Below are 19,443 nucleotides of genomic sequence, written 5' to 3'. Positions count from 1 at the left end.
TCCTTAGGTATCAGGACGAAATCCTTGTTAGTTCCCCACCCCAGCATCAGTTAGTGTCAGATTGCCGCTGCAGTATCACAGTCCCATTATAAATAGCTGATTGCCGCCATTAGTAGTATAAAAAAATACAAATTCAGTATACACTAGATTTCCAAAAGTATTGGGACACCCCTCCAAATCATTGGATTCAGGTATTCCAATCACCTCCATGGCTGCCACAGGTGTATAAATCAAGCAGCTAGGCATGCAGACTGCTTCTACAAACATTTGTGAAAGAATGTGTCGCTCTCAGGAACTTAGTGAATTTAAGAGTGGTACCGTGATAGGTTGCCATCAGTGCAATAAGCCCATCCATAAAATTTCCTAAACTTACTAAATATTCCATGCTCAACTGTTAGTGGTATTATAACAAAGTGGAAGCACCAGGGAACAACAGTAACTCAGCTATGAAGTGGTAGACCACGTAAAATGACAGAGCAGGGTCAGCGCATGCTGAAGCGCACAGTGCACAGAACTCGCCAACTGTCTAAAGACCTCCAAACAACGTGTGGCCTTCAGATTAGCACAACAATAGTGCATAGAGAGCTTCATGGAATGGGTTTCCATGGCCAAGCAGCTGCATCCAAGCCTTACATTGCCAAGTGCAAAGCAAAGTGTTGGATGCAGTGGTGTAAAGTACGCCACCATTGGACTCTAGAGCAGTGGAGACGTGTTCACTGGAGTGACCAATCATGCTTCTCTGTCTGGCAATCCGATGGACATGTCTAGATTTAGCGGTTGCCTGGAGAATGGTACTTGCCCGACTGCATTTTGCCAAATGTAAAGTTTGGTGGAGGGAGGATTATGGTGTGGGGTTGTTTTTCAGGGGTTGGGCTTGGCCCCTTAGTTCCAGTGAAGGGAACTCTTAAGGCGTCTTGCCTTAGAATTTGAGAGAGCTGAATCCCCCCCAGAAAAAAAAATTTCTACTGCCCTGCTCTGGCATATCATGTTTTGGTCTAGCTGACACCACCAGGTTGCACCTCAGACTGTCCAGGAGCTCAATGATGCCCTGGTCCAGATCTGGGAGGAAATACCCCAGGAAACCATCTGTCGTCTCATTAGGAGCATGCCCCAATGTTGTCAGGCATGCAAGCAAGCACGTGGGGGCCATACTAACTACTGAGTACCGTTTTGAGTTGCTGCAATGAAATTTCAGCAAAATGGACTAGCCTGCTGCATCATTTTTTCACTTTGATTTTTGGGGTGTCTTTGAACTCAGTCCTCTGTAGGTTGATAATTTTCATTTCCATCAAACGATGGGGCATTTTTACGTTCCTAACACGTTACCCAGTCCATATCTGCATAGATATCCAGCATGATATTTTTCCCCATTGAGATCTGATGTGTTTTCAAAGTGTTCCTTAATTTTTTTTGAGCAGTGTATCTTGCACAATAATCTCTTGCATTTTTAAATAAGTTGCTTGTGGTACACTTTTGTTATGGAAGTGTGAATGATATTTCACTGATGTGATTTTTTTATATGTGTGACGAAAGCATAGTATTTTTTTTTATATGGTACATTAAGGTATAGTGCTGGGTTATTTGATAAAGAATTCTCTGTAGTTTTTTTTAAAATGGCATTGCCTACATCTGTTTGGGCAAAAAGAGAATATATAGCACAGATCAATGAAAAATATTTAAAACACTTTAACTATGTTTTTTTAACTGTTAGTGAAGGGAAGGTTTTGCCACTTCACAATAAATAACTTGTATCTTTGTTAATACTGTATATGCATTTTGTATTCTTGATCCCAAGTATGGAAGAAAAAATTAGTATTATCTTGTGTCACAAAAGTGGCACAAAATGTAGCTCCTTCATATTAAATACATTGTCAAATCAGTCCAGTTATCTAACTTGTCAGTTTTACAACAATTTTACAGAAATTTTCAGCAAGTACCCATAAGAGTTCTTTACGACTTTGAAGCCAGGAATGAACGCGAACTGTCAGTTATGAAAGAAGACAGAGTAAAGGTAACAATTGGCTTTTGTGTTGCAGATGTGTTTAATCAATGCAGTATGTGGTTCTTTTATTATGAAAAGTCGCACTAATTACAATGATTAAATGATATTGCCTAATACAGTCTAACTTTTCCACCAACCTTATCACATGAATCAAACCAAAAAACTGTTGAAAACCATCTTCTGTTAATAAATGAAATACAATGTATACTGTTTATGCAGTATGCCCATTTGCTGAATGGTGCTAATTCAGAAAAGAAAAATAGTAATCTCTAATTGCACAGGCTCTACTTAACTATGCTGGCACTTCACAGAGCATGCTTCCAGAATGCTGTCCTGTTTGTCTCAGAATATACCCACTTTACCTCTTAATGTGGCTCTCTTTTCCTCTGAATGAGTCTCTCTTTGCTACCTAAATGTATCCTTCTTTGCCTCCAGAATTATTTTTTTTTTTATTTAAAATTGTTATTTCGCTCTTTGGCACAGTACTTGTTTCAAAATCATGGTTAGCAGTCCACCTGACATGGCGGAACAACAACAGTCTTTATGAACACAAGGTACAAGCAATGAAAAGAACCATGTAAGAACCCTCAAGAGTTGGTTCTGGCCAGCTCAGTGGATTGCTTTAAAAAAGGCCTGGATTCTTTCCTAGATACACAGAATATAACTGGATACTAACATTTATAGGTAAAGTTGATCCAGGGAATATCTGATTGCCTCTTGGGGGATCAGGAAGGAATTTTTTCCCTGTGGGAGCAAATTGCATCTTGCTTTGCTGGGTTTTTTGCCTTCCTCTGGATGAACTGTGGGTATAGGATTATAACTTTTTTTTTTTTAATGGTTAAACTGAATGGACTTTTGTCTTTTTTCAGCCAGACTAACTATGTAACTATGTCTAACAAAGCTGTGTCATGTTGTACAGCACTTGAAACATCGGAATACCAGTTACACAAGAAATATAATTCCAACCATAAGCCATAAAGTCATATATCACATATTTTCTTGACCATCCTACACCAGTGCATATGCAGGTGTCCAGACCATGCAGATTTAGGCCACTAGAGCGGATGTATTGTTACCATTTTGCCTTAAAATGTACCCCCTTCTCTATTAAATTTAATGAATGTGTCACTCTTTGCCTTAGAGGCTTGCATACACCTGTGCCATAGTCCTGTAAGGATTAAAGAAATTGCTGATATCATATATCACAATAGGGAATCTTTACTTGTGTGGTAGGAGTTCAGCTTTCTCCGAATCTAAAGATGAAATGGGGAATGGAGTTGATGGGACCAAGTTTTGCCAAATTGTAAAATATAACACAGAGAATGTTTTATATTTTGAATTAACTTTACAAGGTTGAGAGAGTAATATAGATTATATTGTTACTATATCTTTTAAAAAAAAAAGGCCACTTTAGACATAATTATAAAAACATTTGTGAATTGCTCAGGGCCCATGATGTAATCATTTTCCTCCAAAAGTCCATGCTAAAAATTAACTTTACAACCAACAAGAGCATCACAAATAATTTTTCATGTTGAAAGTGAGTCTCTTCTAGCTCAGTTGTGCATTGTTAATATAATGGCTGGAAAACATAAGATGGAGCTTTGTCTTCTTTTTAACCCATCAATTTTTAGGGTTAAATTAAAAAAAAGTGTCCCTTTTTGTATACTGTATTGTCATATCCACACCACATTCCAGTAATAGAGAATGTTCTGACAATTGCACTAAATTGGGACTTTTCTTGTACAATAGTTTTTATTGGTTTTTCACTTTTTTCATGTTTGAGGTAATAACAAAGTACAATCATTTAGAAAAGAAGGACCCTCCCAGGGGACCAATTGTCAAATAAGCAGTACAAACAAGGACACATAAACAGAATAGCCTTCAACCAGAACACACCCTAATTAGAGGGAGATGAACCTGAGTAAAATATTCGGCTGAGGTAAATCATAGTGAAGATCTGTGGGAAGGTGGGGGTGAGGAGGGGGGAGAAGGGAAGATAACTTCGCAGAGAAGGGAGGAGGAAGGAGGCATAGAAAGGAAAAAAAAGAAAGAAAAGACCTAAGAAAAGTAGACCGTAATCTAAATTGGAACTTTTAAGGTGTCACAACATTTAGCACTGTAAAATTTGTGTCCCAAAACTGGGAAAACTATAATTTAGTTTATTTAAACCTAATAAAACTTTACTAAAATTATAAAACATGCATAAAATAATAGGGCATTGTTTTCACTAGTAGTACCAAAAACACTAATTGCCAAAAGTATTGGGACGCCTTTATCCGCAAATGAACTTTAATGGCATTTCAGTCTTAGTCCGTAGGGTTCAATATTGAGTTGGTCCACCCTTTGCAGCTATAACAGCTTCAACTCTTCTGGGAAGGCTGTCCACAAGGTTTAGAAGTGTGTCTATGAGATTATTTGACCATTCTTCTAAAAGCGTATTTGTGAGATCAGGCACATTCTTTTCTATGCTATTCCTTTATTTTCTATTCTATTTTGTTCTTTTTTTTACTCGATTCTTTGCTATTCTTTTCATTTGTATTTTGTTCTATTCTTATTTTCTATTCTGTTCTGTTTTCATCTATTCTTTTCTATTCTGTTCTTTTATTATCTATTCTCTTCTTTCCTATTCTTTTATTTTCTATTCTCTTTTTATCTATTCTTGTTTTCCAATTTGAACTTGTTTTTGTTCTTTGTTTTTGTAATTCGGATACATCCGAATCTGCGAATAATGGACAATTCGTTTGAATTTCGTTTCAATACAAAATGAACTGCACATGTCTAACAGTTTCAACTCTTCTGGGAAGGCTGTCCACTGGGTTTAGTAGCGTGTCTATGGGAATGTTTGACCATTCTTCCAGAAGCGCATTTCTGAGGTCAGGCACTGATGTCAGACGAGAAGGCCTGGCTCACAGTCTCCACTCTAATTCATCCCAAAGGTGTTCTCTGGGGTTGAGGTGCAGGCCAGTCAAGTTCCTAAACTACACATCCATGTCTTTATGGACCTTGCTTTGTGCACTGGTGCGCAGTCATGTTGGAACAGGAAGGAGCCATCGCCAAACTGTTCTCACAAAGTTGGGAGCATGAAATTGTCCAAAATGTCTTGGTATGCTGACATCTTAAGAGATCTGTTCACTGGAACTAAGGGGCCAAGCGCAACCCCTGAAAAACAACCCCACACCATAATCCCCCCCCCCCCAGGGGCGGTGTGACAACTCATGGGGTCCCTGGGCAATAGAAGATCATGGGGCCCCCTGTGTCCTCGCCCAAGCCACACCCACGGAAAGCACAGTGCTGAATAGCAAAGAATGCCCTGGTGTTACACCCTATATAAAACACTGCTATCTGAACACTGAGTGGCACTCAGTGTTCAGTTATCATTTGTTATATATAGGGAATAACACTAAGAGTACAGATATCAGTGTTACACATAGGGAATAGCAGTCAGTGTACAGATATCACTTGTTACATATCACTGGTATCTGTACACTGACTGCTAGTCCCTATGTATAACACTGATATCTGTACACTGCTTGCTATTTCCTATATATAATAATGATATCTGAACACTGAGTGCACTCTTGAGTCATATCCAGGGCCATCTTTAATATCGATTGGACCCTGGGCAAAAATTTTCTTGAGCCCCCCTCTGCTATTCAATTTTGTTCTCCACTCCAACATCTCAAAAAACAAACATGCCCATAGACTTATCAAAAAAAAAACTTTAATAATGTAAACATAAAAACTTGTCCACACTCTCAGATTGGTTGAGGCTCACTGATTGGTTGCTAGGGGTTACTGCATATCATTGTGCTCACTGATTGGTTGCTATAAGTGACTGTGCATCATTACCGCTTACTAATTGGTTGCTATAGGCTACTATGCATCATTACCACTGGTTTCTCTAATTGGTCCTTTCTGCAGCCAGGAGGTGAGGGGGAGCTAGGTTTATTACTTGTAGCCAGGGCATTTTTTCTCAGGTGGAGGAACTCACCCTCCCTGGCCAACTCCTTACCCCCAACCTTGGCGTTTCTTGCGGTGAGATCTAGAGCAGCACCAAAAAAATCTACACATTGCACAAGAGATACAGAGTACCACACTCAGTATTGCATAACACATTGTACTCAGGAGTATGCACTGTGCAGTGCTGAGGTGTTTGTATCTCACAAGGTACAGAATAAAATCAGTGCTCTCACCTCTTCACAAATTCCCCCTCCCCCATTCAGTGCTCTCACCTCTTCACAAATTCCCCCTCCCCCCATTCAGTGCTCTCACCTCTTCACAAATTCCCCCTCCCCCATTCAGTGCTCTCACCTCTTCACAAATTCCCCCTCCCCCCATTCAGTGCTCTCACCTCTTTGCAAATCCCCCCTTCTTCCCTCCAGCGCCCCTCCCCTCCTCTTCACAACCATCCCCCGCCCCTTGCTGGCACCTCTGCACACAACTAGAACACTTCCCTCGGCTGTGTGCTACTCAAGTCTGACAGGCTGAGGAACACAGAGAGCCGCTGAGGTCCTGACACTCCCAACATAGGGAGAAGCAGCAGGCTCCAGCACATGCAGTCCACAGCTGTGCCTGTGTTACCCGGCCGGGGAAGGGGGGAATCTCAGCTACACTAGCTATAACGGGAAACACTGGGCAGGATAAAACATTCAGCCTGACTAGCTGCAGTGCTGACCTGGGCTGGGCATTACACACTGACCTGCTGCACACTAAGCAGGTTGCCAGCTCAGCGATGGCTCTCCAGTGAACTGCTGCCCAGCACTTCCAGCTCTACAAGGTCAGCACCTGTGGCAGGGATGTGGACCTCCACTGAATCCGTCAGGAGGAGAGGTGTATGAAGCACCTGCCACTACCCCATCCACCATTGCTCTCTGATCCAGCCAGCATTAGTCCTCTCTGATTTCTGCATGAATTGCAGACATGGATGCCATGGCTCACTGCCTCCTTGGGGCTTGCCTAAATCTTCTTTTTGAATATATGCTGTGGGCAAATCCAGGGGATGGACTGAGCCTCTCATGGGGCCCTCTACTGACCCCGGGCTCTCGGGCAGTGCCCGAATGACTGAATGGTCAATCCACCCCTGATCTCCCCTCAACCAAACTTTACACTTGGTACAATGCAGCCAGGCAAGTAGTGTTCTCCCGGCAACCGTCAAACCCAGACATGTCCAACGGATTTCCAGACAGAGATGCGTGATTTGTCATTTCAGAGAACATGTCACTACTGCTCTAGAGTCTTTATTACATTTTACATCAATTTTAACAATACAAGCATGGGAAATAATAACATGCACAAGTAAGTGGACAAATAAAACATCACAGGCGTGGCTATGATCCATGCAGATGAATGAAAATGATTCCATACAACATCAAAATGGAAGGGCCAATAACACATATTACGGAGATATGAAAAATCATAGGTCCAAGGGCAGCATCCCCAGGCAAGATATATGAAAAAAAATTAGATAACTCTGTATAACCAAGAATATAAACCCAAATGGAGAAAAAAGGGAAAAAAAATCTAAAGAGAAGCCAGCCAGGGACAGCAATCGGTACAGTCTGAAAAACGTAGAGTAACTTAGGTAAGGTATCCATCTTGAGAGTGTTGATGCGGCCGAACCAGGGCAGAGCAGAAGCGCCCCATGAAGCCAGATCTTTTCGGATACGTGAAACCAAGGGTAAGTAATTAAGGGAATATAGAGCAGTAAGATCAGCAGAAATCATGATCCCCAAATATGTAGTAGCCTTTGGTCGCCATTGAAAAGTGAAATTAGAGCGTACGTTTGCCAACACATGGGCAGGTAAAGATATATTCAAGGCTTCCGTTTTAGAGATATTAAGTTTGAAGTTGCTAAAGAAACCAAATCTACGGAATTCGTGGAAAAGACTAGGGAGTGAAAAAAGCGGCTGTTGGACATAAACTAGAAGGTCACCTGCGTATAAGGATAGTTTGTGATGTGCGGAGGGAGTGCGAATGCCCAAAATTGAGTCATTAGCTCGTATGGCTCTCGCAAGATGTTCCATTACTAAAACAAAGAGAAGAGGCGAGAAGGGACAACCTTGTCTAGTCTCATTCTATGTGGGGATGGGTGAAGAAACCATACTATTCACCAGGACAGATGCCGAAGGATGAGAATAGAGGGACATAATCTGAGCTAGGAACCGCGAACCCAAACCTATCTGTTCTAGGGTAAGACGTAGAAAACACCAGTCAACGTGATCAAATGCCTTCTTAGCATCAAATGAATGGAGGCAAGCCTTTAAGCCATGTTGCTTGATATAAGAGATAAGATGGATTGTTTTAGAAGTATTATCCCTAGCTTCGCGACCAGGGACAAATCCGACCTGACCGTGGTGGATCAAGGTTGGTAGAAAAGGGGAAAAGCGGTTCGCCAAATGTTTAGCTTAACATCCAGATTAAGTAGAGAAATTGGGCGATAGCTACCGCAAAGAGAAAGGTCTTTACCCGGCTTCGGGATAACCGAAATATTGGCAAACAGGAAAGCTGATGAAGGTACGTTCAGATCGTCGATAACATTAAAAGCTTGGGCCAGAAGCGGGGCCAGTTGGGTGGCGAATGTTTTGTAAAATCGCGGAGTAAACCCGTCCAGACACGGGCACGTACCCGTTTTCAGGGCCCTAATTGCCCCAAGAACTTCCATAGCCAAGAGAGGCTGCTCTAGAGCCAATGCATCCTAGACATCTAGAACAGGCAACGCCATCTCTGTAATGTATTGAGAAATAGACGGAAGAGAGGAAACGGAAGGAGCATCAGGAGTCGCCAAGGATAGATTATAAAGTTGAGAATAGTAACACTCAAATGCGGAAGAGATTCCTTTATTATGGTAGAGTTTAACCACTTGCCCTCCTGAGGATTTACCCCCCTTAATGACCAGGCCTCTTTTTGCTACTCGGCGCTGCACTAATTCAACTGATAATTGCGTGGTCTTGCAATGCTGCACCCAAACAAAATTTATGTCCTTTTTTCACACAAATAGAGCTTTCTTTCGGTGGTATTTGATCACCTGTGCGCTTTTTATTTTTCATGCTATAAACAAAAAAAGACCAAACATTTTGAAGAAAAACAATATTTTTTAGTTTCAGCTATAAAAAATATATAGTAAACTCAAAGTTGGTTTTAAATTGAGGCCAAAATGTATTCTGCTACATGTTTTTGGTAAAAAACATTGATCGCCTGTGCGTTTTGTTATTTTTTGCGCTATAAAAAAAAGGCTGACAATTTTGAGAAAAAAAAACAATATTTTGGACTTTTTGCTATAAAACATGTCCAGTAAAAAAAATTTAAAATTCAAATTTCGTCATAAATTTCGGCCAAAATGCATTCTGCGACATGTCTTTGCTAAAGAAAAACCCAATACGTGTAAATTAATTGGTTTACGTGAAAGTTATAGCGTTTAAAAATGATGGGAAAGATATTCGGATTTGTAATTTTTTTTATACTAATAATGGCGGCGATCAGTGACTTATGGCAGTTATCAGCGACTTATGGTGGGACTGCGGCGAACATTCTGACACTGGGGGGGAACTGACTTGGGGTCACTGACATCCCCAGTGACACCAATACAGTGATCAGTGCAAAAAAAACACTGACACTGTACTAATGGGTCTGGGGAGGAAGGGGTTAACATTTTTATTTACTGAAAGGGTTAACTGTGTGAGGGGAGTGTTTTACTAGGGGGCGGGGGGGTGTACTGCACGGGGGGGGGGGCAAGCTGATCGGGAGAGATAAACTCTTCTCTCCAGCTCAGCATGTCAGGAGCTGACAGGGAACTGACAGAAAGCAAAGCTACTGCAGCCCTGCTCTCTGTCAATGATTGCCGCTAATCGGCGGGACACAGCCGGTAATGAACGACTGTGACCCGGTGACTGACATCCGCGGCCGTGATCGCCGGGACAGGTAGGGCGGTGGCGCGCCTCGCGCGTGCCCCCTACCTGTTTTGCAAACACACATTTTAAAACGTGGTTTTGTGCAGCCCTGCCGCCGTATTTCTACAGTGGCTGGGTGGCATGTGGTTAATATTGTTAGGCGCTGGATATGCTAGATCAGACGATGAGATGGACGGGGGTGGAGTACACACACCAGGTGCTGGCCACATTTATTAGCTAGGGAGTAATGAGTGTTGCGTGCTTTGCCTCATGCAACAAGGGAGGAAGAATCTAAAAGTTGGAGTAAGTCTCTACGAGCGTTAAATAAGTCCACCACGAGTGCCGGGTCTAACGTGCGTTTGTGAGAAGATTCCAGGCGCGCAATGAGTGAAAATAATGCATCTCCGTCATTCAAGCCTTTTTTAAACGAGAGCCATGTTTAATAAGAACCCCTCTAAGGACACATTTGAGGGTCTCCCACTGGAGTAAGACGGCTGGTAGTGCGATCAATGTGTGATCAAAAACAAAGTCTTGAATAGTCTTCACGACCTCTGCGACACATAAAGAATCTTTGAGCAGGGTATCGTTCAAGTGTCACGAAAAGTGACGCATAGATGATGGTCGATCCTGAATCGCAATAGGGATTGGGGTGAGACCGAGAGAGGATGAAGTCGGACAATCCAGAAAAGACTGTAAAACAAAGAAATAGTCTATACGCATGAGCTGCAGAATAAAAACTGTAGTCTTTCTCCGAAGGATGTTGGATACGCCAAACGTCCACTAAATGTAAGTCATGCAAATGTAACTTAATTTGAAATAAAACCGATGAGCACTATGATACCACTGAGTATAGAAATGATTGTGGAGGACTGGGATACCATCGGAGCGAAAATGAGTCTCCTGAAGGAGCAAAATCTGTGATCCATGTTTATGGAAATGATAGAGCATCTGGCTCCGCTTCTCTGGAGTGTTAAAGCCCCTACGTTTAATAGAGGAAAATTTATCGGAGTCAAATTTATGTGTGGTGAAGCAAATAGGAAAAAAGTGTGTCACCTAAAGTGCTTCGCCAAACCTCACCCGACCCCCAAACGAAAGGGAGAAAAGAACAAGAATAGAGAGAAAGAGAAGAGGAGCAAAGAAAGTACCAGTGGGAAAAGGATATAAAGTCAAGAGTGGAAGATCAGAAAAAGGAGAAAAATGAAAAGAAGAAACTAGCAGACAGGTGAACTGTCCAAATAACATACAGTGTGGCACTGTACAGTACACTGAAGGCCTAGGTGGGGCACATGTATCTGATCCCGACCCAGGCTTCCCACAGGCAAATGTTAACCTTCAGGAAGGTCACCCCATATGAGAATGACCCCCTTCTACAAAAAGTGTTTAGTAAACCCTCAAACAGATATGAAAAAATAAGCCCCCTCCCCCAACAGATAAATATAACACAGCAATTACAGGGCGTGAATGAATCAAACAGGAAGAAGGCCCAAAGCCTGCTGAGACTATGGCCAAAGATGTCCTCGCACGCCACAGCAAACGTCGGTGGCGGGACCCAGGAATTAGCCTCAAGCCACAGTCCCAAGGCATAAAAGAAAACAGGCACAAATATAATTCACAGATCAAACGAGAAAATCAAACCGAGCGCATGAAAAACTAGAAAAAATGAGAAGGGGAGAAACCTCCCAATTTATGCAGGTAGGGGATCAGCCCTCTGGGATCTTCTGGGAGGAGGATATGAAACGTTTCTTCTTCTTTCGATTGGACCGCTGCCAGGATGAGGAAAATGGAAGGCTTGGGGTCGGGAGCTGAAAGGGCCAGTCCAGAAGTGTCACATACCTGAGTAGTGATCCTGACGTGAAGAGGCAGACCTCTCGTACAACCCCGGCTCGGGAACCGCTGAGAGTGGAACAGCGGTCGCAGGAGCTCGGTGGGGTAAGAGGGCCTGGGATCTGTCCGGTGGAGCAGTTGGACTGGTGAGAGGCAGACCAGAGCAGGATGCGGATGGTACCATGCAGGATGGATGGATGCAGGTGCACCGTGCAGCGAGCAGCACAGTCAGACGAGCCAGGTTCGGTATTGGATGAGACAGATCAGACGAGCAGCAGGCAGAAGAGTAGTCTGGTCACAGGCCAGGTTCAGCAGCAGGAGGTCAATCGATCAGAAGCAGGCAGAAGAGTAATCCAGGGACAAGCCAGGGGTCAGGGCAGGAGATAATCAATTGGTAGTCAGGAGCAGGCTGGATTCGGCAACAGGGAATAAACACAGAAGTCAGGAAGCACAAGCAGGGGAAAAGACCATATGGCAACTAGATAACCGCAGTGGCCAGTTTAAATAGCCCGCTTGGCGCCAGCATTAGTGACAGGCGCGCATGCTCGGGGCGAGAGCGCAGCCGCCTGCACCTCTGTTCAGGCGCCCGCACATCTGTTCGTCTTGCCAGAATCCTGCGCATGCGCATATTCGTGCGCCGTGGCATTCTTCTTTTACCATTGGATGGCATTCCCTGACAAGAAGGGACACCTGAGGTAGTTCGAACACACCGAGAAATGTGGGCAAGTCCCCGAGAGTGCGGAATTGTGTGGATTTGCTATTCTGTGAGGCGTTGAGTTGAAACGGGAACCGCCACTGGTAGCGAATATGCCTCTCCTGCAACATCTGGATGAGAAGACGCAGGGCCCTACGCATTGCCAGAGTCTGGCGGAAAATGTCAGGGAGGAGCATCACCGACACTTCATTGTTATCTTGCGTGGTGGCTGCACGCATAATGGCATCCTTGACCTTGAAGTAGTGGACCCTGCATAGGATATCACGAACAAAAGATGGATTAGGTTTCTGGGGCCCATCATGCGACGTACGCGGTCCAACTCAATACAGGTGTATTTAGGTTGCTGTAGCAGCTGATTAAATATGGTGGTAACTGCTGCGGCTAAATTTTTAGGTTCAATGGATTCTGGCATGCCCCTGATCCAGATATTATTACAGAGGTTCCTGTTCTCAATGTCATCTTGTTGGTACATGAGTTGTTGTATTAAGACTATATGGGAGTTAAGGGTCTCTTCATGGGATTGTAAGGCGTTGCACAGGCTGTCAGCAGTATTTTCAATCTCCTCCATACACACACAGATATCTTGTTTAGGATCAGAGATCCTGTTTGAACTGTGTGTGAAACATATAGAAAATACGTACAAAGTCCACCTTTGTAGGGAGAGATTTAATATAGTTGTACAGGGACCGCATGTGGGACTGTAGGTCTCAGCCATCCTCAGAGCAGAGAGTTGCTGGGGAAGGACTGCGAGACCTCTGTGTGTCCTATGTGCCCTGTAATTTGAAGATAGAACACCCAGTTGGAGAGAGGGAGCCCCAAGGGCTTACCTGGCCGCCTTCTTGGAGCCCTGAGTCCTGGAGGGACTAGGAGAGAGGTGCCAGTGCCATCTTGCAGACTGGGGTGCCCGAGGCCTCGGATTGAGTGAGAAACCGGTGCAGATTGCCGCCGGACCGCCCCCCCCGTTGTACTCCGGGGAGTCCAGTGCTGATGTTTGCTCATATGGAGGGTGGAAGACGGCCTGCGAGAGGGATGCATGCCTGAAAAGGAGGTCCGGGCCGAGAGCTAAGTAGATGTGCTGCCTTTTGCTCCATGTGCCTGGCCATGCCCCCATGGCGGCGTGCTTTAAACCAGTGCATCCGATGCTTTGCATTGTACTTGGTGATGTAATGCTTGGATGCAGCTGCTTGGCCATGGAGACCCATTCCATGAAGCTCTCTATGCACTGTTGTGCTAATCTGAAGGCCACACGAAGTTTAGAGGTCTTTAGCTATTGACTCTGCAGACAGTTGGTGACTTCTGCGCACTGTGTGCTTCAGCATGCGCTGATGACGTTCTGTCATTTTATGTGGCCTACCACTTCATGGCTGAGTTTCTGTTGTTCCCAGTTGCTTCCACTTTGTTATAATACCACTAACAGTTGACCATGGAATATTAAGTAGCAAGGAAATTTCAAGGATGGACTTATTGCACAGGTGGCAACCTATCATGGTACCACGCTTGAATTCACTGAGCTCCTGAGAGTGACCCATTCTTTCACAAATGTTTCTAGAAGCAGTCTGCATGCCTAGGTGGTTTTATACACCCTTGGCCATGAAGGTGATTGGAACACCTGAATCCAATGATTTTGAGGAGTATCCCAATACTTTTGGCAATATAGTGTATATACTGTACATTACATAGCATGATATTCCTATTCATTTATTCATTCGTGGGCAGCACAGTGACTAAATGGTTAGCATTTCCGCCTGGCAGTACTAGGGTCATTGGTTCGAATCCCAGCCATGGCACCACCTGCCTGGAGTTTGCATGTTCTCCCTGTGCCTGCGTGGGTTTCCTCTGGGTACTCCAGTTTCATCCCACACTCCAAAGACATGTTGGTAGGTTAATTGGATCCTGTCTAAATTGCCCTAATATGTGTATGTATGAATGTAAGTTAGGGAGCTTAGATTGTACACCCCTTGAGGGTTAGGGACTGATGTGAATGTACAATATATATGTGTAAAGCGCTGCGTAAATTGACGGCACTAGATAAGTGCCTGGAATAAATAAATAAATTTAACAATTAATCTCAAATTTATCATTGTAACTTGCCAGTCAGACAGACTTTTATTCTCATTATATTGATGTTTTATTACAGAATGGTTATGCATTTTGCAGATCTTGTCTGCTTCCTCAGACCATATGGAAATATTTATGATCATATAAGGACACTTACTCTTCAGTTATAATACTCCATAGATCAATACCCACACTTAATTTTTATAAATATATTTGCAAAATTTACATAGTCTAATGTGCATGTGTGGTACTCTTTACAATACCCATATTACAATATCCCTAGCCATCCAGGCCAGACAGACCATGCCCTTCTAACAAGAGCTACAAAATATAGTATAATTACAATGAAATCTAGAGTGCAGCTTCCCCCTTTCTGACAGAATGAATGCATCTCCAAAATGAAATTTACCTCCATATATTCCAGTCACTAAAATTGACCTAATGGAATTCAGGGTATATGTAGTGGTTGCATTTGGATCATCCACTAGGACTTTACATTGCTAAACCACACAGGAAACAAATGGGCATATGTATGTCCCCCAAATCTATCTTCTGTCATTCCTAAAATTGGTACACTTTTGTAAACTACTTACAACAATTATAACTGTTCTCACTCTAAAGGTCTTGTATACCATCCACCACAAGCGGTCACGTACAGTTGCAAGAAAAAGTATGTGAACCCCTTGGGATTACGTGGAGTTTTGCATGAATTGGGCATAAAATGTGCTCTGAACGTTATCTAAGTCACAACAATAGAAGAACACAGTCTGATGAACATAATACTACACAAACATTAGATGTTGCCATGGTTTAATTGCACATAACATGTAAACATTCACAGTGCAGGGAGGAAAAAGTATGTGAACCTTTGGACTTAATAACTGGTTGACCCTCCTTTGGCAGCAATAACCTCAACCAAACATTTCCTGTAGTTGCAGATCAGACCTGCACAACGATCTGGAGTAATTTTGGACCACTCCTCTTCACAAAACTGTTTCAATGTAGCAATATTCTTGGGATGTCTGGTGTGAGTCGCTCTCTTAAGGTCATGCCACAGCATTTCAATCGGGTTGAGGTCAGGACTCTGACTGGGCCACTCCAGAAGGCGTATTCTGTGCTGTTGCAGCCATTGTTTTGTTGAATTACTTGTATGCTTAGGGTCATTATCCTGTTGCATCACCCATCCTCTGCGGAGCTTCAGTTGGCGGACAGATAGTCGTATGTTTTCCTGCAAAATGTCTTGATAAACTCTGGAATTAATATTCCCATCAATGACAACAATCCGTGCAGGCCCTGAGGCAGCAAAGCAGCCCCAAACCATGATGCTCCCTCCGCCATGTTTTACAGTGGGGATGAGGTTTTGATGTTGGTGTGCTGTGCCTTTTTTTCTCCACACATAGTGTTGTGTGTTCTTCCCAAACAACTCAATCTTGGTTTCATCTGTCCACAGTATATTTTGCCAGTAGTGCTGTGGAACATCCAGGTGCTCTTTTTCAAACTTCAAACGTGCTGCAATATTCTTTTTGGACAGCAATGGCTTCCTCCGTGGTGTCCTCCCATGTACTCCATTCTTGTTTAATGTTTTCCTTATTGTAGATGTGTCAACAAAAATGTTAGCATGTGCCAGAGATTTCTGTAGGTCTTTAGCTGACACTCTGGGATTCTTCTTTACCTCATGCAGCATTTTGCGCTGTGCTCTTGCAGTCATTTTTACAGGACGACCACGCCTAGGGAGAGTAACAACAGTGCTAAACTTTTTCCATTTGTAGACAGTCTGTCTTACCTTGGACACATGAACATCAAGGCTTTTGGAGATACTTTTGTAACCCTTTCCAGCTTCATGCAAGTCAACAATTCTTGATCGTAGGTCTTCTGAGAGCTCTTTTCTGCGAGGCATGGTTCACATCAGACAGTGCTTCTTGAAACTAGTAAACCCAAAACAGGTGTGTGTTTTGTAAGGGCAGGACAGCTGTCAGCAACACATCCAATATCATCACACTGATTGGAGTCAAGGTTGGCTCACTCCTGGCTCCAATTAGCTCTGGGAGACGTCATTAAGCTAGGGCCTCACATACTTTTTCCTCCCTGCACTGTGAATATTTACATGTTATGTGCAATTAAACCATGGCAACATCTAATGTTTGTGTAGTATTATGTTCATCAGACTGTGTTCTTCTATTGTTGTGACTTAGATAACGTTCAGAGCACATTTTATGCCCAATTCATGCAAAACTCCACGTAATCCCAAGGGGTTCACATACTTTTTCTTGCAACTGTATTTCACTATAAGACACATCCAAGTATATAGTAATTCTATAAACATGTATAAGCAAATATTGGGATAGGGCATTATAAGGTAATCCATACTGTATGTGTATGTGGGCTTTTAAATGTCCACTAGTCCTATGGAGGGACAACAAGTGTCCTAGGGGGAACAGATATCCCTCCTTATATTCTCCACCTAAATGTACACCCAACTGGCAACATGCCAACAGGTGACTTCAGCATGGCGTAAGTATGGATTCATTGCGCATGCACAGTGTGATATTCTGACGGCTAAGCTGCCATACTATCTCTGGCCTCTCCCCTAAAGGACATCCACTACTATGCCCCCAAATGACATAGGGGAAATGGCCAGGGAGAGAGCCTCAGAAGAGACAGCAGTCATCACAGTCCCTACACATCCTGTTCCTCCTACTACACTACCCCAGTGGAATATACACAAACCACTTAAAGCGTCCATCCAGCTACCCCAGACAGCCTTCAGATGAAAATAAAGGAGGAAGAGGGAAAGCCCTCTATGTAAATTCTGGGCAACTGTACAACATAGTACCCTGCATTGCATACTAATTATCACATGTTCACTGTGCAGAAACACATTAAAAATTCATACTAGTGATGGGCCGAACACCCTCTTGTTCACTTTGCAGTTTGAACGAAAGTTCAGCTGCATACTTCCAACATAATGCAAGTCTATAGATTTTGAATCTTGAAGATGCAAAAGTGCCCATTTTGAAGGCACTTTTGTATGCAAGTTGTTGGCCATAAAAGGGGTATGGGGACTGACCTGAGGGATATCAATCAGTGAAAAATACATTTCAAAAAATACCGTTTTTAAAGGGGCAGTAATTTTTCATTGCTTGAAGTAAAAAAAAAAAAGTCCTTTAAATATCATGCCTGGGGGTCCCCTTAAAATACCTGCAAGGCTGAATATCTATACAATGTATAGGGCATTTTTATAAAAATAAAAAAAGACAAAAAACAGTGTAGGGTCCCCCCCCAATAAATACCAGACCCTTTAGGTCTGGTAGGAAGGTTAGAAGGGACCCCACAGTAAAAAATGTTATATAAAAAGTGTGTGGGGTTCTACTTAATGGTCCTACTAGGCCCTTTAGGCCTGGTATGACTTTTAAGGGAAACCCCACCCCCCAAATATGGGGAGGGCAGCATGTGGCCCCCCCTAAATACTTACCAGACCCTTGATCCGAGCACGAACAAGCCCTCCCCCCCGAACCAGGCCACATGCCCTCAACACGAGGAGTGCTTTGACAAGGGCATCTTCACCACAATCCTGGGCTGTGGTTGTGGGGGTCTGCGGGGGTGCCTTTTCAGAATCTGGAACAAGGGGGCCCCCAGGTCCCAGCCCCTTCATTGTGAATGAGCATGGGGTACATAGTACCCCTACCCATTCACCACAAAAAAGTGTAAAAGGTGAATAAAAACAGTCCTTAAAAAAAAAAAGCTCAAAAAATGTTTCCATCGTAATCCATCATCAATAATGTTGTCCAGCATTGTCACGATGACACCAACTCGCCGAATTAAAAAAAACCTGATGCATGCAGATCGAGCACTCGCTGCTATCTGACATTTGCCAGTCAGATGTAAACAATTGGACAGAGCTATCGGGGACTTCACCGCTAGCTCCGCTCAATTGTGCTATGATTGGCCAAGGCATTGCACCTGACCTATTAATATGGCCTGTAGTTTTGAGGTATATATCTTGGCCATTGGCATTACGTAAGCTTTTTGCCAATCAGCTGGTATCATGCAAGAGTATGTTCTGTGTTGTGTTACTAACAATACTGTCTTGTATATTATACCTCTCTTCTTCATTAGTAAAAACTGAATAGAAGAATTTATTTAACACATGTGCTTTCTTCTTGTCACTTGTAAACATCTTTCCCTGATTATCCTTTATTGAACCAATATGCTCTGACTTAGCCTTTTTACTATTATTATATTTTAAAAAAATTGGGAAATTCTTTTTACTCTCCTCTGCTACGTGTCTCTCGTGGTCTATATCCACTGCTCTGAATGCGCTCTTACATTTTTTTATTGCATTCTTTGTAGTATTGGTATACTGACAATGTCCCCTTATATTTTTTGAAGGACAGTTTTTTTTTCTCTTTAATATGTATTTTACACTCAAGTTTAGGCACCCATGTTTAACCTTAGTTCTTTTATACTTGTTGCCCATTGGAATACTCAGCTACTGCCATTATGTAAGATGTTCTTATAGCACTCTTACTTTTGTTCTATGTTGGCACTGTGGAAATTTAATGTTCTTGTCTGCTTGTCTGCCATGTGTCTGCTTTTCCTATGATTTACAGTAAATGTAATTATCCTGTGATTGCTGTTTACTAAGTTATCGCTTATTTCTAGATCCGCCGTCAGCTCTGTGTTGTAATTAGTAGGTCAAGCAGAGCCTTGTTTCTAGTTAGGGCTTCCACCAATTGAAACATGAAAATTTTATAAAAGTCATTCAGGAAATGATGAGCCTTACAGGAGCGAGCATTTCTACCTGCCCAGATAATTAAACTCCCCCATGATAATAACCTTACTATATGGCAGAACTACAATATTATATAATATTTATGTATTACAGGTACTTATATAGCACCGTCAATTTACACAGCACATTGTATATTGTATATTCACATCGGTTCCTGCCCTCA

At 42.8% G+C, this 19,443-nt stretch overlaps 1 protein-coding gene across 2 annotated transcripts in view; it reads left to right on the top strand.

Moving 5' to 3' along the window:
* The window catches only part of EPS8L3 (EPS8 signaling adaptor L3), a 195,144-nt gene that overhangs the window by 156,687 nt on the left and 19,014 nt on the right, over positions 1 to 19,443 (top strand). For both annotated transcript variants that reach the window (XM_089681197.1, XM_089681196.1), the window contains exon 16: positions 1,921 to 2,011. In XM_089681197.1, the coding sequence (XP_089537323.1) occupies positions 1,921 to 2,011 (91 nt within the window). The remainder of the gene's footprint in view (positions 1 to 1,920; positions 2,012 to 19,443) is intronic.

This window comes from Staurois parvus, unplaced genomic scaffold, assembly GCF_062004578.1.
Source record: "Staurois parvus isolate SC_StPar_1 unplaced genomic scaffold, SC_StPar_1.0 ptg000261l, whole genome shotgun sequence".
Classification (NCBI taxonomy): domain Eukaryota; kingdom Metazoa; phylum Chordata; class Amphibia; order Anura; family Ranidae; genus Staurois; species Staurois parvus.
This window is presented reverse-complemented; position numbering and strand designations above follow the sequence as displayed.